At 43.4% G+C, this 22,664-nt stretch overlaps 1 protein-coding gene across 4 annotated transcripts in view; it reads right to left on the bottom strand.

The window, feature by feature from the left end:
• The window catches only part of DEPTOR (DEP domain containing MTOR interacting protein), an 86,291-nt gene extending 64,085 nt beyond the window's left edge, over window positions 1–22,206 (bottom strand). For 2 of the 4 annotated variants that reach the window (XM_083359825.1, XM_083359824.1), the window contains exons 1-2: window positions 21,518–22,205; window positions 19,866–19,967 (exon numbers count right to left, since the gene is read on the bottom strand). In XM_083359825.1, the coding sequence (XP_083215951.1) occupies window positions 19,866–19,954 (89 nt within the window). In that variant the 5' untranslated portion in view covers window positions 19,955–19,967; window positions 21,518–22,205. Of the gene's footprint in view, window positions 1–19,865; window positions 19,968–20,003; window positions 20,110–21,517 lie in introns of those variants that run through there. The other 2 variants (XM_083359826.1, XM_083359827.1) reach the window with 2 other exon arrangements.
• Window positions 22,207–22,664: the final 458 nt, after the last annotated feature.

Raw genomic sequence — 22,664 nt, 5'->3', positions numbered from 1 at the left:
TTCCAACATGTAAAAATTAAGCCACAGGATAATGACTGTCAAAAGACAGATGAGCTTAAAATGTTCGTATCTGATTTGCAATGGACCAATAAAACTCTCCCAGCACTGTAATTTAAGCAAAGCAACCACAACCATCCTCCTCACTTTTCTGCTGAGCAAACGGGAAAAAAAAACCAGAACAAATTTGCAAGAGACAAGATTTGCATACAACTTCTAATAAAACTGCTGAAAATAAATTCTATTGGGGTTCCAGGTATCCCAAAATTCAAATGTCCCCTTCTTAAGAGAACCCAGAATCTTGCATCCAGTTGGCAGACCTCCAGGTTCTACTAAAACAATACAGTAGACCCAGTAAATTAATTTTTGCCCATTCTCTTCCATGATGTTTTTTTTAAAATTAAAGAGTTTTACAAAAACAAAATTTTACAATATATCCCCAAATCCCTCCCACCCCAACCCCCCCACTTCCCAGAGCTAAATACAGGATTATAGTTACAATAATCATATTCTAAATAAAAATTATGCATAATATACAATTAACCAAATTCATAATGTGCTTTAACTCCCCTTTAACGTAACTACAAACAAAGTACCAATAACAATATCCCACTAAAATCTACTCATGAGCTAAATGGAACTTTTTAGTCCCATATTTGTTCTGAATATAATTTATCCATCTCCTCCAAACTGAAATATATCTTTCCTGTGAATGATCTTTCAAATAAGCAGAAATCTTAGACATTTCTGCAAGATCCGAAACTTTAAACACCCATTCTTCTATAGTGGGCAAACTATCCTTCTTCCACTCTTCCATGATGTTTGATGTTGCCATATACCAGGGGTGCCCAACTGCCAGCCCACGGGCCGGTTTCATCATACCGAAGCCGCGCCTACCCCATTACCGGCAATGCAAAAAGAGTCGCGATGTGTCGCGATACGTCACGTGAGGTAGTGAGTTTTGACACCCGTGCCACATACAGTTCAACACATTGCAAAGTAAATAGATTTGGTAGCCTGATGTAGGGCTTCCTTAACACTTCTTGAAGAAAGTAGCTTTAGGAACACAAGTTTTCTTGCTTGCAATTAGCTGTTTTCTAGCAGCTTCCTGAAATTAATGGGTAAGACTTTCCAGCTTCTTGCTCTTTTTTCTATTTACATCTCATCCCTTGGAAAATTATCCTCAAAATAGGAAGAAATGATAAGACCTCACCCTCCCCCCCCCCACACACACACACAGACCAGAAAATATAAACCAAACTGGGTTCAATAAAAGAAAGTTATGCATACTCCTGTATACAGGTGCCAGCTATAAAAATGTTACTGTAGATAAAAAAGGGTGTGTGTGTGTGTGTGTCTGGTAAAGGTTAATTTAACTGAAATGCATCCAATACTTCTAAAGTTACACATTTAATTACTTATAATATGGATCTTTTAAAAAGACCTGCATTAATGGCAAACAAACTCCAAACTTCAGCCACTAACCCACAAAATGCATATTTTGGCTCACAATATCATATTTTGCAAATAAAGGCAAGCCTGTTTCAAAATGGGTGATAAAATTATTGCATGGAACCTGGTTTTCAACATCACCATGACAGTGATAGTGATAGAGAACCAATGATAACATGTATCAAAGCTGATACTCCATGATGTGAACATCGCTTGAAGATAGTTGATTAGTTTCCATCCATTGCTTCTTATCCTGCCTTGAGGTGCTTCCAGGGGTTGCCACAAAGAAGAGGGAGTCAAGCTATTCTCCAAAGCACCTGAAGGCAGGACAAGAAGCAACAGATGGAAACTAATCAAAGAAAGAAGCAACCCAGAACTAAGGAGAATTTTTCTGACAGAACAATTAATCAGTGGAACATGTTGCTCCCAGAGGTTGTGAATGCTCCAACACTGGAAGTTTTTAAGAAGAGACTGGGTAGCCATTTGTCTGAAATGGTATAGGGTTTCCTGCCTGAGCAGAGGGTTGGACTAGATGACCTCCAAGGTCCCTTCCAACATTATTATTGTTGTTGTTGTTGTTGCTGCTGCTGCTATTATTATTATAAAACTTTTATTCACAAAACATTTTATTTTATTTTATTTTTAATTTTAATTCCATTTATATCCCGCCCTTCTCCGAAGACTCAGGGCGGCTTACAAGCTTAGCAGTAGCCTTCATTCTATGTATATGCCTGCTTATTAGGGCTTTCACACACACCCCAAGCGGCATTATTACAAAGTCAGCTTAATTGCCCCCAACAATCTGGGTCCTCATTTTACCTACCTCGGAAGGATGGAAGGCTGAGTCAACCTTGAGCCTGGTGGGATGCGAACCTGCACTAATTGCAGGCAGCTGGTGTTACTTAAGGAGGCATTAGCCCACTGCTCCACCAAAGCTCTCTTGGTGAAGCAGTGGGCTAATGAAACTCAGTCGACTGAACACTGAGTTTCATGTTTTATGAATAAAAGTTTTATAATAATAATAGCAGCAGCAGCTATTATTATTATTATTATTATTATTATTATTATTATTATTATTATTATTGTTATTATTATTATTATTATTATTGGGGCATGGCAGATCCTGAAGAGCCAGAGAGGAATCATGCCGTTCCCCAAGGCTTGCACACCTTGGGGAATGGTGCAAAGTGGCTTTTTGTAGTGGCAGGGGTCACGCTAGGGCTGAAGTCAAGGACTTGACCTCTATACTTAAGATCCAGCCTTGACACTAGAACCAAATGCCTCTCTTCAGGGTGACCTAGATGGGGAGTGGGGGAGAGATAAAGAATTCTTTTTATTTGGGTGTGTCTGTGTGTGTGTGTGTGTGTGTGTGTGTGTGTGTGTGAGAGAGAGAGAGAGAGAGAGAGAGAGAGAGAGAGAGAGAGAGAGAGAGAGAGAGAGAGAGAGAGAGAGAGAGAGAGAGACCAGCAGAGTCAAAATAGGCATTTTCTGAATTTTCGACATGCCAAGCCCACAAGGTTCACCCTCACTGCCCCTATGACTTGCTATTTACAAGCCTGGCAGAATAACAAGTTTTTTGCCAAGAAGGTGGAGCTTCTAACAGCCAACTTTCCTAGCAAATGATTTACCATCTTCAATATGGAAACTTCATTATTTGTACACTCCTTTTTTATTATGACTGGCAAGATCAAAGAAATGCATACAGCTGAACCTTTTAAAAAGCATCAGTGAATTGCCCATCTGGCTTGTTAGCTAAGAACCTTTAACTCTTTTGACTACGGATACGAGTTTGTCCACAAAAGGGCTTTCCAAATATATTGCTCCTTCAGATGACAAAGTCTAAATGGTGCCTGTGAAATCTAGAACAGGGATCCTTACCAAAGGGGGGGGGAAAAGTAATCATCTCAGCCTGGGTGTAGAAGTCGCCCATCAACTCTTGCAGCCTTAGCATAAACAGGTCGCAATTTTTGTTAAAAGATGATTTGTGGGGTGTGAAGGAGGTAAGAGTTAGCTGAAAATATACCTGTTGACATGAGAGATCAAGACTGTTTCTAAATTTAAAAATCTGCATTGATCAGTTTTTCAAATAGTTGGGTCTTTGACAATTTGGCCTTTCCTTCTCTTTCTATGCACATTCCTCTTTTTTTATAAGAAAAACAGAGCAAAGTGTTCAAAAGTTTCCATAACAAAAACATTAAAGCCTTAACTGTGCAATCCCATGCATGTTTAACAGGCAATCTCAGGATAGGTTATTTAGTAGGCTGGCTCAATCCTCCATCCTTAGCATTCATGTAGTTTTAACAGCCACATTGATCTTCTCAAATTAAAAAAAAAACAACCACCCACACACTTGACAGTATGTTTATATTATGGAGTAAAATAAACATCTACAATTAATTTTTTAAAGGAACATAATTTGCCCATGTTGCTGCTCAGCAGAACTGGCTAGGCTGAGGAGGATTAATCAAAATGGAATTAAATTGGGAGTTTGTCTCAGTACATTGTGGCTTCGGCAGCAGAGCTAGTTGACAATTTTTAGAAGCAGTACATCACGATAGCAAAATGAATGAGTTTAAAAACAAACTCACAGAACCACAGAGCTGAAGGGGGCCCATTCAGGCCATTATGTCCAAACCCAAAGTGGGGATGCCTCAGATATATTTAGCTGTCAGCCACTGAAAACCCAGTAAGGGTGAAGAACTTGTCTTTTTAAGTTCTGGAGAACATCACTGGAATATCCTGAGTATCCTGATTCTCTTTTCCTGTATCCGTGACACTGGCCTTGACTCTTCTCCTAGACCCCTCTCCTCTTCTATCAGACACATGAACTTCTCCCATCACTTTGCCCTGGAGAACACGTGTGAGTTACACGTGGTGGAAGAAATCCAGAACCACAAAGCACTTTGCTGGCCATTCATTCTGTTCCAATAGTAAATACTGGGTCATTTAAAGATCACTAATTAAAAAGGGGGAGGGATTTTCTCTCCTGTTAGAGACCACTAACTGCTCATGGGAGAGGGGATCTTGTCCGTGGAAGGACTATCACAGTTCAGAAAGATCTCGGTGGCTTTCCGAGGACTCTAATCCAATCTTTTGTCTTCCCTTATTATATATCTTCCTGAACTTCTTTGCTTTCTGTAAGATTCCCCCACTGGACCGGTGTGAAAAAGACCAAAAGCTGGTTGGGTTAAAATATCCATCTCAATATCTGGTCTGAACGAACCAAGTAACTCTTACATGAAGCCTATGCTTCTTCAGTTATGAAACCTGAGCCCCAAACATTATATATGTACATTCTGCGTTTTGTTCCAATAAACTTTCACCCTGATATCTCTCTTTCACCTGTCTTATTACATCCTGCCAACGAGCTCTGCTATGAACTTTTTAAAAATGTTAGTGTGCTCAGTGTGCTGTTGTATACTCAGGTTGGGGAAATTGTTTCCGCCCCAAAGCTCTTCCACTGCATTTATTTCCTTCAGGGTCTTCAATAAAATGAAACTGAAATGATCTTCTAGATCTATTTCAATAGACAGTAGTTTCCAGCCTAACTAGGAACAGAAATTGTCTTGGTTGGCTTGTGAGATGGCTTCTGCTGAAAGAAAGATCCAGTTGTGTCTCCTGGACTTCTCATCAGATTTCAGTACCGTTGACTTGTATCCTCCAGGACAGGTTATCAATGTTATGATGAGGGCAACTTTATTATGGTGAGTCCAACCCCTAATTTCCAGAAGATGATTTGGGAACAAATTCTTCTGTCTCATGGCAGTTGCATTATAGAATTCCCCAGGACTCCATTTTATGCTCTTTAACATCTAAAACTTACGAAGAACAGTTACAGGAATTACGTATGTCTAGTTTAATGAAAAGAAGGACTAGGAGTGACAAGTTAGGGGTATTCCAATATCCAAGGGTTATATCCAATTTCCTGACAGTGAGAACAGTGAAGTAGTGGAACAACTTGCCTCCAGAAATTGTGGGTGCTCTTACACTGGAGGTTTTTAAGAAGAGATTGGGCAATCATTTTTCTCAAATGGTATAGGGCAGGGGTAGGCAACCTTGGCTCTTTTATGACTCATGGACTTCAACTCCCAGAATTCCTGAGCCAGCCAAGCTGGCTCAGGAATTCTGGGAGTTGAAGTCCATGAGTCATAAAAGAGCCAAGGTTGCCTACCCCTGGTATAGGGTTTCCTGCTTGAGCAGGGGACTTGACTAGAACAGGGCTTTTCAACCAGTGGTACAGGTACCACCTGTGGTACATTGGCACCCGGTAGGTGGTACGCGACCATCCTAGAAAAGTGGTAGCGGGGGAGGGGAATGAGCTGAACTGGTGGCAGCACTGCACAAGCCTGAGCGAGAGACGGCTGGAGCTGCAGGGCTGTCAGGGCTCAGCGGAAGCGCCAGGATCAGCACCACTTTCCAGCTGATTGGCGCTTCTTCGAGGCTATCAAGGCTCAGTGGAAGCACTAGGATCAGTGCCAGGCCCCAGCTGGAACACAGCGCTGATCCTGGCACATCTGCTGAGCCTAGAAGAAGCGCCAATCAGCTGGAATGTTGCAGCATCCCCAGGGTCTTGTGATTTACATTCAGATGCTTGGCAAGTGATTCATATTTATGACGGTCACACTGTCCCAGGGTCATGTGAAGTGACCAAAACCTGCTGCAACCACCCAGCAGATGGGGAGGAATAAAAACCAAACACCCCCACTCCACCCCCGCTGCCAATCCTCAACAGAAACGCTCACAATGAAAACCTTGGACAGGAGGAAGAGCGCTGCCAGGCAGGCAGGTGTCTTGCTCGGCTGTGGTATGGGGGGCACTTTTTTCAGTGCCATTGTAACTTTAAACAGTCACTAAGCGAACTGTTGTAAGTCGAGGACTACCTGTACTTCATCACTTTTTTCCTTTTTTTTTTTTGGTCATCAAGTTTTTGACACCTTGCTAGGTGACTGGTGGTACTCGGATGTTGCCATATCCTAAAAGTGGTACAATAGGTGAAAAGGTTGAAAAGCCCTGGACTAGAAGACCTCCAAGGTCCCTTCCAATTCTGTTATTCTGTTATCTTCATGAAAGATAACATTCTGTTACCTTCATGAAACTGCTAAGAGAGGTCAACCAGGGATGTGGTCTGAGATGCCATGTCTGCTACCTCGAACTCTACTTGTAGAACAGGTGAGGCTCGGGTAGACATTCTGAATCAACATCAGGGTAGTATAATGGACAAGATAAGGATCAATAAACTGAATGTTAACCCAGACAAGACAAAGATACTGTTTATGGTTGGTGCATCTAGCCAGCTAAGTGATATCTTGCCTGTCCTGGTGAGATCCACACTCATTCCAAAGGAGGTTCACAGTTTGTGACCGGTTCTAGAACTCCAGGTGCCTTCAGTGGCACAGAGTTCCTTTTATCAGCCTGTTCTTATTTATCAATTACAACTTTATTCGATGGAGAACTTTGTAACAGATGCAGTGTTTATGCTCTGATAACTTCCAGCTGGATTATTGCAACACATTGTACATGGGACTGTGTTTGAAATGATCTGGAGACTTCAATTAATATAAAACCCAGCAGCTTGACTGCTCACTAGGATTGGTTGATATGGAACATATTATTCTAGGACTTTTCTATTCACACTGGGTTGTTTTGGACACAACTCAAAGTACTGCTTTGACCTTTAACATCTTGGTCGCAATCATTGGTTGCAAAGTGCCTGAATTCTGATCATGGGATCATGAGGATGCTGCAATAGTTGTAAGTGTAAGTCGAGGACTTCCTGAATTCATTTGACCTGCCTTTCTTCATGCAGTTCCCATCTCCTACTTCTCCTTACATGAACCCTGTGAGGTAGGTTGGGCTAAAAGCGCCGGTATCAAAGTCATTGAGAGAGTTTTCACATTGAGAGTTAAATTAAAACTGATCTCTCTGGTCCCACTTCAATACTAAAACAGCATCTCTTTCTTAATATTCAAAAAACTTTAATTTCACGTGCATCCCTAAGAGGATTGACCTGGAATAGAATGCATGTAATAGCACAGCTGCAGAGCAATTCTCAAAATTGTTGTTTTAAAAAAAGCTATACACTCTATTGATTTAACTTACCAATTCATTTAACTTAGAAAGCTCACATGCTGGTAACTTGGGAATTAGGTGCATTTTCTTAGAGAAATATTTCTATAGGTTACACACTGGGCAGATAAGGAGAGGGTTTACACATCAAATTACATTATAAGATTTGTATGTTGCTTAAGTATACTTATTGTGGCTTGCAGCTTGCATTAATACATTCACTGTGGTTTGTAAACTGTTGCTGACGTCTTAGACATAAACCAGGAAGCCACCCAATTACGGCTTACTCATTCATGATTAAATAAACATTGTCTAGCAGAATGTATGAACTAGTAGCGAATGTCAGAAAAAGTGGGAATGCATAGAAACAGAAAATGCAAGGCAGGTAGTCCTCAACTTACAACCACATTTCTGTTGCTAACATGTGTTAAGTGAGTTTTGCCCCATTTTATGACCTTTCTTGTCACAATTGTTAAGGGAATCACTGCAATTGTTTAATTAGTAACACGGAGGTTAAGTGAATCTGGCTTCTCCACTGACTTTGCTTGTCAGAAAGTCGCAAAAGGTGATCACATGACCCCCGGGACACTACAAGCGTCATAAATATGAATCTGTTGCTAAGCTTCTAAACTTCGATCATGTAACCGTGGGGTTGCTACTACCATTAGTACCTTAGGGAGCACCTGCTGCCGGCATCAACTTCCCTCCGCCCTGTGCGCTCCCACAGAGAGGGCCTCCTCAGGGTGCCACCGATCAGAGAATGTCAATTGGTGGCCCCCAGGGGGAGGTCCTTCTCTGTGGGCGCCCCGGAGCTATGGAATCGGTTGCCGGTTGAGCTCCGGATGGCGCCCGACCTCCGCTCCTTCCGTCGCGATCTGAAGACATTCTTATTTGAACAAGCCGGCCTGGCCTGAAGGGGGATGGGTTGGGTTTTTATGGTCATTTTAATATCTGTATTTACTGTTTTTAGTTGGGCATATGTTTAATTTTCTTTTAACTTTTGTATTTTTGTATTTTTTATATATCTGCCCTGTTCACCGCCCTGAGTCCTTCGGGAGAAGGGCGGTATATAAATAAAATTATTATATTATTATATTATATTATTATAAGTGTGAAAAATGGTCATAAGTCAGTTTTTCCAGTGCCACTGTAATTTTGAATGGTCACCAAACGAACTGTTGTAAGTCAAGGACTACCTGTACTTCTTCACACAATTTTTTAAAAAAATCATGACATTTTTTTTTTGCTAGCAATGCTCTGCGTTGGATTAAGCTGCATAATTAAGCTGCATTGAACAAAAACAGAGGAGGAAATGAGGCAACTTTAGTTCTGAACATTGACTTAACAAACAATATTAGATCTTAGGACATTAATCATACTGAAATAATTGAATTTACTTTCAGGAAGCAGTGGTGTAGGTTTGCTAGATCCGTGGACCTGATAAACTCTGAGGAAGTCTTTTTAGTGTTTAGGATTGTGATACAAGAGAACAATATGCCAAAAGTGATAAATATGTAAGCAATACATCACTCTTTCCTTCCTCCACATGGAAATTTATTTAGAAACTTCCTAAAGACTGTTTCTCCGGGTTTGAGAGGATGCAGAGCAAAAATGCCATACGCTAAGATTTCTCTTTGAGGAGCTATATACCTTAGAGCTATTTTTCAGAACTGGCTAGCAACTATAGGTAGTCCTTTACTAACAACCTGTCACTTAGCAACTCGTCAAAATTACAACAGACCACTCCCCCCCGCCCGCTGCCCAAAAGGTACTTATGACCTGGTTCTGACGTTCTTAATGCTGTCACTCACAGCAAAGCAGCAACCAGCCTGCTTTTCAATATCCTGCAGTTACAGAACTGCAATTTACAATGTCGAAAACTGGCATTTATTTCTGGTTTTCTGCAAAACCACCCCATAGCAAACAACGGGCTTGCTTAACAACTGCAGTGTTTGCTTAACAATTGTGGATTCACTTAATGATCACCGTAAAAATAAAATAGGGTTGATCATAAAATAGGGTTGATCAGGTGATAACTCGTAAAGGGCAAGCTCCATTACAGTCGTAAGTCGAGAATTCCCATTAGTATCTCAATTTTTCATGATGCCATGTGTGTATATGTGTATGTATGTGTGTTGATAGACAGACAGACATGAATGTAGAAATATATAGAGAGATAGAGATAGAGATGCAGAATACAGAATATCAGAGTTGGAAGTGATCTTATAGGTCATCTAGTCCAGGCCTCCCCAACCTGTGGGCCGTGGCCCACTACCAGGCTGTGGCCTCTTGGCCACTGGGCCAAGCCTTGGTGGAGCAGTGGGCTAATGCCTCCTTAAGTAACACCAGCTGCCTGCAATTAGTGCAGGTTCGAGTCCCACCAGGCTCAAGGTTGACTCAGCCTTCCATCCTTCCGAGGTAGGTAAAATGAGGACCCAGATTGTTGGGGGCAATTAAGCTGACTTTGTAATAATGCCGCTTGGGGTGTGTGTGAAAGCCCTAATAAGCAGGCATATACATAGAATGAAGGCTACTGCTAAGCTTGTAAGCCGCCCTGAGTCTTCGGAGAAGGGCGGGATATAAATGGAATTAAAATAATAAAAAAACCCTAAATGACTGGCCAGTGTGCGCATGTGTGTGCATGCACACGTCCCCCTCACGCTAGTGCTGCCCTGAGTGTTGTGCGGGCACTAGGCCTCCCCAAGCATCGCACACGCAATCATGCCTCCCCCCTCATTTCTCCACGGGCTGCCAACCTAGAAAGGTTGGGGGCCTCTGATCCACCCCCCCCGCTCAAGCAGGAGAACCTATACCGTTTCTGACAAGTGGCTGTCCAGTCTCTTCTTGAAAGCCTCCAGTGATGAAGCACCCCGAACTTCTGAAGGCAAGCTGTTCCACCGGTTAATTGTTCTCACTGTTAGGAAATTTATCCTTACTGTTTGATTAAGTATTGCTAATATAATAGTATTGATTGATTAACTATGGAAAAGGTGAACAAGTGGTTAAAATTGATTTTAATGGATGATAAGCAAGTTTTGTCTAATATAAGCAACTACCCATTACCAAGCATGCATATTTACAAAAAAATCAAATTCAGCGTGTCTCCATCTTCCCCTTACAGTGCAGTTTCTCCCTTGTCTTTATAAGCTTGTGACTGTCAAATAATTTATGCAAGAATTCACTGAAGAGGGAGCAAAACTTCAACATGACAGATTTTGCAAAGAACAGCAGCCCGTGCTATTGCCTAAAGCCGTGGTGGCGAACCTATGGCACATGTGCCACAGGTGGCACGCAGAGCCTTCTCTGTGGGCATGCGCACCGTCGCCCCAGTCCTAGGCCTTCAGCTGGGTTTTACAAAACCTTTTCGCTTTAGGCCTCCACTGCCGTGTGCAAAAAAATAAAAAAAGGTTCAATCAACCAATCAATTTCAACTCGCAGGGAAAAAAAAGATCTCACAAAGTTGGAATTGATTGATTGAACTTTTTAGTCCCACCCAGTCTGCCGTTACCACCGCAGCCACGCCCACCCAATGGGCCACGCCCACCCAATGGGCCACACCCACCCGGCACCCGACGATACATAAGTGGGTTTTGGGTTGCAGTTTGGGCACTCTGGCCTAAAGGTTTACACAGTTCCTACATTATATGGTCATCGAGCTCTTCCTATAATGAGCCGAAGAAGGAAAAATTTTGAGGAACAGGAGGAAGAGCCACAACCACAAGCCTGGTCAAAGAAATCTGCGTCTGGGGCAGAAGTATAACCTGAGAAAAATAATGACTCAGGAAAGACCCTCTCTAGTTCTCATGAAGACAAAAAGTATGTGTGTGGAGGGGGGGCAATACATTCAGTCTTACAAGATGCTGTTATTGTAACTTTATCGTAAAAACAGCATTAGCACTTTGTTTTCTAGTCTGGTCTACACATTGAAGGGCTGACAGTTTCTCCATCCCATTACATGCATAGTTCCTGTAACGTGCTTGATCAGATTCTCCCTCTCCAAGACAGTTGTTAATGAAAAAGAAAGAAAAGCATTTTCTTTCTTTTTAGGGATGATACAATAGCTGCGTTCCAATTATCTCAGGGGTTGCCGCAAAGAAGAGGGGGTCAAGCTATTCTCCAAAGCGCCTGAAGGCAGGACAAGAAGCAACGGATGGAAATTAATCAAGGAGAGAAGCAACCTAGAACTAAGGAGAAACTTCCTGACAGAACAATTAATCAGTGGAACAGCTTGCTTCCAGAAGTGGTGAATGCTCCAACACTGGAAGTTTTTAAGAGGAGACTGGACAGCCATTTGTCTGAAATGGTATAGGGTTTCCTGCCTGAGCAGAGGGTTGGACTAGATGACCTCCAAAGTCCCTTCCAACTTTATTATTGTTATTGTTATTGTTATTCTATAACCTCAGACTCAGTATTCAAATATTGATTTAACATGGAGAGACCTATCATTTTGATTATGTTTATACAAGTAGTCTTCAATTTATAACCACAACTGAGTCCAACATTTCTGCTGCTATGTGAGACATTTATTGTGAGTTTTGCCCCATTTTATGACCTTTCTTGCCACCGCTATTAAGTGAATTACTGCAGTTGTTAAGTTAGTTGTTAAGTGAATCTGGCTTCTCAACTGACCTGTCAGAAGGTCGCAAAAGGTAATCACATGACCCCAGAAGATGAAACAGTCACAAATATGATTCAGTTGCCAAGTGTCTGAATTTTGATCATGTGATCATGGGGATGCTGCAATGGTCATAATTGTGAAAAATGGTCACTTTATTGAGTGCCACTGTAACTTTGATCAGTCACTAAATGTATTGTTGTAAGCCGAGGACTACCTGTATATATACTACTAACGCTCTTGCATATGATTGTAACCTTCAATTGGGCAAAACGATGTATCACACACAGGGCAACAATTTTTGAATCAAATGTACCTCAAATAGACTAACTCAAAGAATGTTGCCAAAATCTGCAACTCCCATGGGATTGAAATTTGGCAAAGTTGTGGCCACTTCCATACTGCCACACTGTAGCGGTCAGCTGTGGTCATGCGGTTGTCATTTGGGTCTGCTTCAGCGGTGCTGCACCGCTTTCTGCTGTCATTGTTTTCAACACTCTCTGCTACCTTCCCACAAGGAAATTCAATGGGCAAGCCAGCGGGAAATTGGAATTTACTCCTGTTCTAAGTGCTTGCCCATTGTTATTCTGTTTCTCTGTTTAGGTAAGGAGATATCTCTGAAACAATGACCCAATAGTACACAGGTTGTCTAGTATAAGTAGTTCTCGAGTTAGAACAGTTCATTTATTGACCATTTGAACTACAGTGGCACTGAAAAATATGATTCTTTTTCCACACTTATGACCACTGCAGCATCCCCATGATCAAGTGATCAAAATTCAGATGCTTGGCAACTGGCTCATACATATGACGGTTGTAGTATCTCGAGATCATGTAATCACTTTTTATAACCTTCTGATCACTGAAGTCAATGGGTAAGCTGGATTCACTTAGCAACCATGTTGCTAATTTAACAACTGCAGTGATTCACTTAACAAATGGGGCAAGAATGGTGGTAAAATGGGGCAAAACTCATTTAACAAATATCTCACTTAGCAACAAAAAGTTTGAGCTCAATTGTGGTCATAAGTCAAGGACTACCTATATATACTAAAATGGAGATGGGTAATTTGTTTCATCACCCAGTCAATCTCAGCTAATCTTGAAAAGCTAAATAGGGTCAGATCTGGTTAATATTTTGTTGGTTTTATGGGAGATCTCCAGGGATCTCCAGGGGATTCATGAAGTTACCAAGAGTCAAACTTAAACTGAGGATTTTACTAACCTAAATTGTGGTTTGTGTTGAACTAACCTAGCAACTGCCTTACATTTTGTGTCAGCCAGGTCATCATGTTAAACCATAATATATCTGGGCATAGTATGTTATGGGATCACAGAACAGATTTTTTTAAAGATAGGTCAACATGGGCATAACACAAAGAACAATGTTACCAAAATTTAGACATACTCATTTTAGAAAATATATTGATTCAGCACAAAGTGCTCTGGTGCCCACACAACAAATATTATTTTAAATTAGTAATAATCTTTTCCTTTCTTTAAACTCCATGCTCTAAACGAAGCTACCGTGCTGATTGTCTTCTCTTGGAGAAAATTTCTATTTTTCAGTTGTTTTTGCTCCCCTCCCCACCCCACCCCAGCTTTTTCTAAACATTTTGGGCATTTGCTATCTTCCATGCAGATCAAAACCTTAGGGGTAATCATGTAAGGAGAAACTTGTTTTGTTTTGAGCTGTGACTACACAGCAGCACTTGAAACCTTCTGCCAGAACAATCTGAACTGGCTACATCTATTAAGGAGAAAACATGAAATGGCTCAGTGCTTTATTCTGATTTGAAAACCATCTCTTGGTTCTGAAATAACATTTTGTCCTCAGCGCAAAACAGTCAAAACAGCCTAATTCAAGGTTAGAAGGCTGACAGTGGCCACAATAGTCAAAATGCTGCTGTAAGAAAGGATTAAATGTTCTGTTGCATCTTGAACAAAACTCTTAAAACACCAGGAGTTTTGCTTCAAGTTTGGAACAGTTGAAGCAGCAGTTTTGAACTTGAAACGTTTTGTACAAATTTAAAGAATATTTTCTGTTGTTGCTGGGTTTGGTTTTTCCAGCCATGTGCTAGCATCCAAGAGACAATTCAGTTATTATAGAACTGAGCTAAGGAAATCCTAACTGAGAAAACTGGCAAAGCTTTTCTTAATGTTCACTGAATGTCAGCCCTACAAGGAATCCTAGGTCAGAAAATGGACATTCTAAGGCAGACATGTCAAACACAAGGCCCGGGGGCCGGATCCGGCCCGCGAAGTGGTTTCATGCGGCCCATGAAGCCATCCTGGAAACAGTGAGGGAACGGCCCCTGCTGCCTTGGCCCTGGCCCAGAGACCCTCCTTCTGCCAGAGACCCTCAGATCTGTCCCACTCCTGCCCAGGCCCCCATAGGCACCCTTGATGCGAACGATGTAGAGCTGGCCACGCCCACCCAGTAGGCCATATGCACTCTAGCCACGCCCACCCAGTAGGCCACGCCCATCCTGGCCACACCCACCCAGCCCCCTGAGGGCAACCGCAATGCTGATGCGGCCCTCAATGAAATTGAGTTTGACACCCCTGTTCTAAGGGGTTACAGGAATGATCCTTTATTATTGAAGTGTATAATAACAGAATCTTGAAACATAAGAGTCATTGGTGCTCTGTCAGCTTGGTTGTTTTCTTGCAGACATTTCATTACCCAAGTAGGTAACGTCATCAGTGCTAGAAGGGAGTGGGGTTTCTCTCTCTTTATATGCAAGTCACTTGCTCTGTCATTGTTGGTAGGAGTGTTCTTGGTCGTTCCTTGATTAGGCTGTTGTTTACTGAGTTAACAGTTCCTTGGCTGTTTGCTACTTGGTTATTTATCTCTGCTTATCTGGGGGTTGACTGCTGATCAGGAGGTGTTGTGGTCTTCTAACTTTTTTTGTCTCTTTTGAGCGGCATGTAAACATTATTATCTCTATGTGCCTGTTGATGCTGCTTTATCTGAGCGCCAGGTTTCCAGGAATTCTCTAGTGTTTTTGATTTAGGTTGATCCAGGATGCTGTTTACCGGTTGAAGCTATGGTGAAGTCTGTCCACATGTTCAACAATTGAGGAGTTTTCATCATGCTTTCAGACTCTGAAAGCAAGCCCCACTCCCTTCTAGCACTGATGATGTTACCTAGTTGGGTAATGAAATGTCTGCAAGAAAACCATCAAGTTCTGAGAGCACCAAGGACCCCCTCATATCAATCCTGAGCGACAAATATCCACTTGTATTAGAATCTTGAGGTTCTTTCAGAGTTTCTCTCTGCTCCATCACAATCAAGACAAGATTCCTTTGAGTTTCTTTCCCATGCTTTCCACTTTTCCAGGACCAGCTCTTCCAATTTTTCTTCTCGATTATCTCTGTCTTCCTTTATGTGAAGAAAAGTGAATGGAACATTCAGTTCCAACCTTAAACAAGCTTGATACATCTAAGCACGTAGCTTTCATTGCTTGATTGGCTGTATTCTTGGTGCCTCCCATAGCCATGGACAGCAATGGTCCTGCAGTTCAGACTCCCCTCTGCAGCCTCCCCTCTGCAGCCTCCCCTCTGCAGCCTCCCCTCTGCAGCCTGCTGCACAGGTTTATTCTGTGTCCATTTTCGAAAAACGCCTTTGCAATGGAATGCATGTGCTCAGCAAGCTTCTCCACTTGTGTCTTGGCTACACCTGTATCTCCCTCCTTCTCCTGACTATCTTGCCTTCTGTCAACCATGCCCTCATGCATTGCTGCTCTCAAGGAAAAGGAGAAAAAAGAGAACAATGTTATTTTAAGCTACTGAGTCTCCTTCTCATGCACTCATGATGGTGCCATTATTTGCCTCTGGGGCCTTATCTGTGCAATGATCTTCTGCTGGAGTGGGAAAATGTGGTGTCACACACCAGTGCTCTGGCCCTGTTGTATGGGTAAAACTACTCATAAACCCTTCTGCTTTGTTCTTGTGATCTGAACATTTTTTTTGCCACTTCACAGTACTTTCTCTGGCTTCGGCACATCATGGCAAATTTTGTTCCTGCCTCTTTGCAGTTCAGTTTGTGTCACCTGCTCAGTTCCCATTTCTGCAGCCCATCACGCACCAGCCATCACGCATCAGCCATCACAGCAATCTGCCATGCCAAGACTCAGTTGGAGCCTCCATTAGGTGACCAAATCAATGTGCCTCTAATCTTTGAGAGAGGCCAGGAGAAATGGAATGCATGCTTTAGCCATCTGATAATGTGCAGAATAGCTTGAGGAAGATCTGGAAAAACCACATGCCTCTTTGTTGACCAAAATGAAATTAGGGGACCCTGTATGGACACAGGCAGATAAGATCAAAGGGCCATTAATCCACACTGCTTTGGAAAGACAGAATCCTCTAGCACTGAACCAATAATCCTGAAACCTCCACAAACATCACACACAACCCAGACTTTCAAAGCAAAAACCAGGCATGGCTCAGAACAGAGCTGATATCCATTACAAATAAGGTAGGAATTTTACTCCCCAGTTGTTCATCTTTCACAAAGAAGGCGTAACTGATTTTCTTATTCCTCCACTGAAGATATTGACCAGTGTTTTTCAAAACTGGCAATTTTAAAGTGTGTGGACTTCAGCTCCCAGAATTCCTCAGTCAGCATGAGATGACTGAGTTCCACCCATCTGAAAGTTGTCAAGTTTGAAAAAGAATGCCGGAGACTTAACTTTTCCCATTAAGGACTTTCCAAGTATACTGGATCACACTTCCCAAGAATTCTCATGGTGGCTTGTTAGAGAAGCTGGCTGAAGTTAACAGAAGAATAGCTACTACTTGCGCCATTCCTTAAAATTTGCTCAGGTAAAAGCAACCCATTAATGAATAAAGATACTACCTCCTCTTCCAGGAAGGATTGTCTGGTTCCAGGTGAATACAAGTAGTTCTTGACTTACAACTGATCGCTTAGTGACTGTTCAAAGTTAGGATGGACCCCCCCCCCCATGATACTTAGAGCCTAAATTCAAAATTCCAATGGCTGCTCCTGCCCCAAGACCATGTGATCATGGAACACTTGGCAACCTCCCTGCATTTAAGCTGTTTGCAGTTTTCTACGGTCACACAACTATGATTTATGCCAGATATTTGGCATTTACTTCTAATTTCTGAAAAAAAAGTCCCATTGAAGATGATGGGTTTGTTTAATGACCGTTACAAAATACGTCGTAAAATCAGGTCAGTCATGTGGATGCCTTGACTTACAACTGTTATGACATACAATAGAAACTGTGGGCTCCATTACAATCATAAGTCAAAGGCTATTTGTATGCAGGGAAGCATGCTTACAATCCTGTCCTCAAAGACAGCAGTCCCCAAGCTTTGCAGCTTGGTGGCCCAGCGTGCAAGGGAGCAAGTTGAGCTGCATGCACACACAGACACTTCCATGCATTCCGGCCCACCACTCACGTGGCCCAGTTGCAAATTGACTGCGGCCCGGTAGTGGGCTGCAGCCTGGGGGTTGAGGACCCTTGCTCAAGAAGACATGGCCTAAGAATTAACCTTTTATCTTTTGGAATGATTTGGTTAATTCTGTTTTTAAACGTATTATTTGTAAACCATACGAAGTGTAAATATCAGGGCATCACAATGCTTGAATTTTTTTCAACCTCTTTAAGCGAATGGAGCCTAACGTCCTACAAGAAGTGAACACCACAGGATAGTATGCAACCAGAAACAAAAATAAAAAAAAATCTTTTCTATTTGGTATGACAACATTAGCTCATATGTTTTACTTGTCGTAAAATGTTTATACCTCAGTACCTCTTACCTGGTTTCTTAACTTTGATGCTGGCTCTAATGAAGGCTTTGTAAATTCGACATGGCTGCAATCTTACTTTGCAGCGAAAACCCTTTTACAATGATTGGTGGAACACCCTCCTAGATTTTAATCTCACCTCATCCTGGAAAGTTCTTTTTTTAAATAAATAAGTAAGTAAGTACACACCTACTGGGTCCAATCAAAGAGACTACCCAAAAGAAACTCTTGCTACCTTTAGCAGCCATCCTGAGTTGAGATACCTTTTGCATGACAGTTATCATGTGACTCTCCCCTTTGGAGAGGAGTCCAAAGTGTGTGATTGTGCACATAAAAACAGGGTGGAGTTTCAATCGCATTATGGCCACCATCTTGACCTTTTTGACCCTATCCTGTGGACATCCCATAGGATGGGGTGGTATAAAAGCAATACCTTTATCCCACTGTTGTTCCTCCACAAATGGTGAGTTATAAACATGCCAAAGTCCACATTTTGGAAAGAGTGGACTGCTGGTTTGAAAGAGGGGTCAAAGAGGCCATCTATGTCAAAATTGAACAGCCTTCCCTCAACAGAGGGGGAGGGATCTGACATCATCTATCTCCAGTCTATAACACAGTCCTTTCATCAGTTCCAAGAAGGCCCCACACCCATTTGCACTACGCAAGTGACCCCGAGGACACAGGTAAACCTCCAAGTGGCCTCAATGACTCTAAAAGAATGCAAATGACCAGCTGTCTGCAAGGAATATCAATCCTTCCATTCCCCACCATCCAGTCAGAGCTGAAGAAGCTTCTTGGATGAGAAGCGAAACATCTTCAAAGACAAACAAGGAAGTCCAGTTGCCTCTTTACGAAAGCACCTTTGGGACATGCCTGAGTATAGATACGGTATTGTAGACTTTGCCTTATGTAGCAGAATCAAGGCTGTGTATCTTGAAAAAGAAATATTGTTTGATAGATGGTTTAGTTGGGCGGGCAGTGATGTGAGAAGGTATCAAACAAAATGTTTTTAATTGAAGGTTTGTTTGTTTTTTAAAAAAAGAATTTCATTCTCAGACTCTGGCCATCCTATAACACCCTCCTGCTTTTGTACAGAAATGAATGTATTGAGAGATAAGCCTAAATCACTCTTTTGAATTCATCTTTGTTTGCTGCCAATTTGGGGGAATGAACACAAAGGTTAAAATAAGACACAGGCTCTGAAGACTGATGAATCTCTTCTCCCAGAAAACTACCTTATTCCAAACTAGGCTTCCAGATGAGCTACAGCTCCCAATAGCTCCACCCAGCAAGGCCAATCTGGTAAAGAATGATGGAGGCACCAGATCTGGACTGTTACCCTTGGGCGTTTGTGGTGGCACAGTGGCTAGAAAGCAGTATTGTAGGCTACTTCTGCTGACTGCTGACTGCCAGGAGTTCGATTCTCATTGGCTCAAAGTTGACTCGGCCTTCCATCCTTCCAAGGTCCGTAAAATGAGGATCCAGATTGTTGGGGGCAAGAGGCTGACTGTGTAAACCACTAGAAGAGGGCTGTAAAACACTGTGAAGCGGTATAGAAGTCTAAGCGCTAATGCTATTGTTCATTCCGTGCACTCTTTTCTTCTTGTGATGTGAAAATGCTGAAACTTCTTGAAAATATGAGGCGCTGCTACACAGCTGGACAAAGCATCAACTAAATTCTGTTATAACACAGTGGCTAAGAGATGAGGCTTGGAGTGATGAAGGGGGAAAAAAATCACCTGGTGCCTTTGCGCCAGTCATGACCTCCCAGTCCAATCTACCTTGCAGGGTTATTTCATTGCCAATAAAATAAGAGACCCTCCCCATATAACCTTCAGCCTTTAAAGGATCATTACAGGCAGCCATCCATTAAACTGAAACCTGGGGTACGACCCAGTTTCAGTTGCTCCCCCTCCTCCCAGGCCACGTTTCTGTGAAAAGCCACATCCCTACCTTAGTTGTTCCCCTGTCAGCAGAACCTCCGCCATGCACTCCAGCTCAGCTGCCCTCTGTTGCAGGGTGCCCAGGCTATTTTCTTCCATTGCTGCAACCAGCCTGGCCAGAAACACACACACACACACACACACACACACACACACACACACACACACACACACACAAAGGAGAAGACGAAAGGTGTATTTTTAGTCTGGGTGCATTTTTCAGCATCCCAAAGCTTGCAGATGCTCCTTTTCAGAATCCTGACAAGTCTCTGACTTTAGACTCAGCCTTCCGCGGTCTGACAAGGCTCCTCTTTAGGTGGTGGCCAGTGATGATGATAATAATAATAATAATAATAATAATAATAATAATAATAATAATAATAATAATAATAATATAAAGTTGGAAGGGACCTTGGAGGTCATCTAGTCCAACCCCCTGCACAGGCAGGAAACCCTATACCATTTCAGGCAAATGGCTGTCCAGTCTCTTCTTAAAAACCTCCAGTGTTGGAGCATTCACCACCTCTGGAGGCAGGTTGTTCCACTGGTTAATTGTTCTAACTGTCAGGAAGTTTCTCCTTAGTTCTAGGTTGCTTCTGTCCTTGACTAGTTTCCATCTGTTGCTTCTTGTCCTGCTTTCAGGTGCTTTGGAGAATAGCTTGACTCCCTCTTCTTTGTGGCAGCCCCTGAGATATTGGAACACTGCTATCATGTCACCCCTCACTCTTCTCTTCCTTAAACTACACATACCCAATTCCAGCAACCGTTCCCTATATGTTTTAGCCTCCAGCCCCCTAAGCATCTTTGTTGCTCTTCTCTGTACCCTTTCTAGAGTCTCGACATCTTTTTTACATCGTGGTGACCAAAACTGGATGCAGTATTCCAGGTGTGGCCTTACCAAAGCGTTGTAAAAGTGGTATTAGTACTTCACTTGATCTTGATTCTATCCCTCTGTTAATGCAGCCTAGCACTGTGTTGGCAAAGGGATGCAAGCACCGCTGGGCAATGAGGAGCCCTGTCCTTGAAGACTTCCAGACAAGGCCTTGATGTCGCTGGGTTCTAGGAAGGCACTAGGGCACATCCCGGCGTCGCCACCCCCGTCCCCTCGCTGGTCTCCCCCTGCCAACTTGCTTCTCCGGCTGCCTCCCCTCCCCAAAGCTTACTCTGCGCCTTTTTTTTTTAAAAAAAATTGCCAATTCTCCCCAGCCGGCCTTAGGTAGCAGAACCAAAGGCTGCTTGATTTGCTCCTTGCAATTAGCAGCCTCCCAGCGCTTTCCTCCCACTGGCCCGAGAAGCGCTCCTCTCGGACACGCGGCTTTCCCCGGCTGCGCACACCCACCCCCACACCCCACCCCTTGGATCGCCCCCGCAGCAGCACCCCGATGCGCGCAGCTCTGGATCCCCGGCCGCGCAAAGGCACGCCTCCACCCCCCCCGCCCCGCCGCCAAGGAAAACAAAAACAAGCAGCCACCCCCATCCCTCGGCCACCCAAAAAAAAAGACAAGCTGGCATTTGGCAACGCCAGGGGTGGGTGGGTGGGTGGGGTTACAGTCCGGGTTTGGGTGGGCAAGGGGAGCATCCTGACATGCGGGGTTTCCCCACCTCCTATCCTCTCTTTTTTTTCCCCCCCCGCCCCCCTCCAGTGCTTTTTAGCGGACTCACCTGGATCGGGAAAGGGGCGATCCGAGGGGCTCAGCTTCCCCCGAAGGCTTCCTTGTGGTTGTGTGTGACAGGCAGGCTGCGAACGGCACGTGGTCGCAGCAAAGCGCAGCCTGGCCGGCAGCGTCCCCCTCCGTCCGGCCCGGCGGCGAGGGGCTTCTTCGCTGGGGCCCGAAGGCGTCAGCTCGGTAGCAGCGGCGGCGGCTGCACGGGAGCCAATTCGCCTGAAGGTCGGGCGGGGAGGGGCGCTGGGAAGCATGGGGAGGGTGGGTGGGAGGGAGGGAAACAATCGCTCCGCGGTTAGCAACGCACCGAAGAAAGGCGAAGCGGACAAGGGAGTTGGAAGGAGGCGCTTCTGGAGCGCGTTGCCGCCCCCCCGCCCCTTGGATGATTCTTCTTCTTCTTCTTCTTCTTCTTCTTCTTCTTCTTCTTCTTCTTCTTCTTCTTCTTCTTCTTCTTCTTCTTCTTCTTCTCCTCCTCCTCCTCCTCCTCCTCCTCCTCCTCCTCCTTCTTCTCCTCCTCCTCCTCCTCCTTCTTCTCCAACTTCTTCTTCTTCTTCTTCTTCTTCTTCTTCTTCTTCTTCTTCTTCTTCTTCTTCTTCTTCTTCTTCTTCTTCTTCTTCTTCTTCTTCTTCTTCTTCTTCTCCTCCTCCTCCTCCTCCTCCTCCTCCTCCTCCTCCTCCTCCTTCTTCTCCAACTTCTTCTTCTTCTTCTTCTTCTTCTTCTTCTTCTTCTTCTTCTTCTTCTTCTTCTTCTTCTTCTTCTTCTTCTTCTCCTTCTCCTTCTCCTCCTCCTCCTCCTCCTCCTCCTTCTTCTCCAACTTCTTCTTCTTCTTCTTCTTCTTCTTCTTCTTCTTCTTCTTCTTCTTCTTCTTCTTCTTCTTCTTCTTCTCCTTCTCCTCCTCCTTCTTCTCCAACTTCTTCTTCTTCTTCTTCTTCTTCTTCTTCTTCTTCTTCTTCTTCTTCTTCTTCTTCTTCTTCTTCTTCTTCTTCTTCTTCTTCTTCTTCTTCTTCTTCTTCTTCTTCTTCTTCTTCCAAACGAGGAGGAGGGTTGCGGTCCCGGGAAGCGGCCCAAAGGGAAATCAATACGAAGCAATAGCAGCGGTTCCTGTTTTAAAGTCACAGAGATGCCCGGCCAAGCTGGGCCTCCAA

Source organism: Vipera ursinii, assembly GCF_947247035.1.
Source record: "Vipera ursinii genome assembly, chromosome: 3".
Taxonomy (NCBI): domain Eukaryota; kingdom Metazoa; phylum Chordata; class Lepidosauria; order Squamata; family Viperidae; genus Vipera; species Vipera ursinii.
Note: the sequence above shows the minus strand (reverse complement) of the source record. Positions and strands in the feature narration are given on the sequence as shown.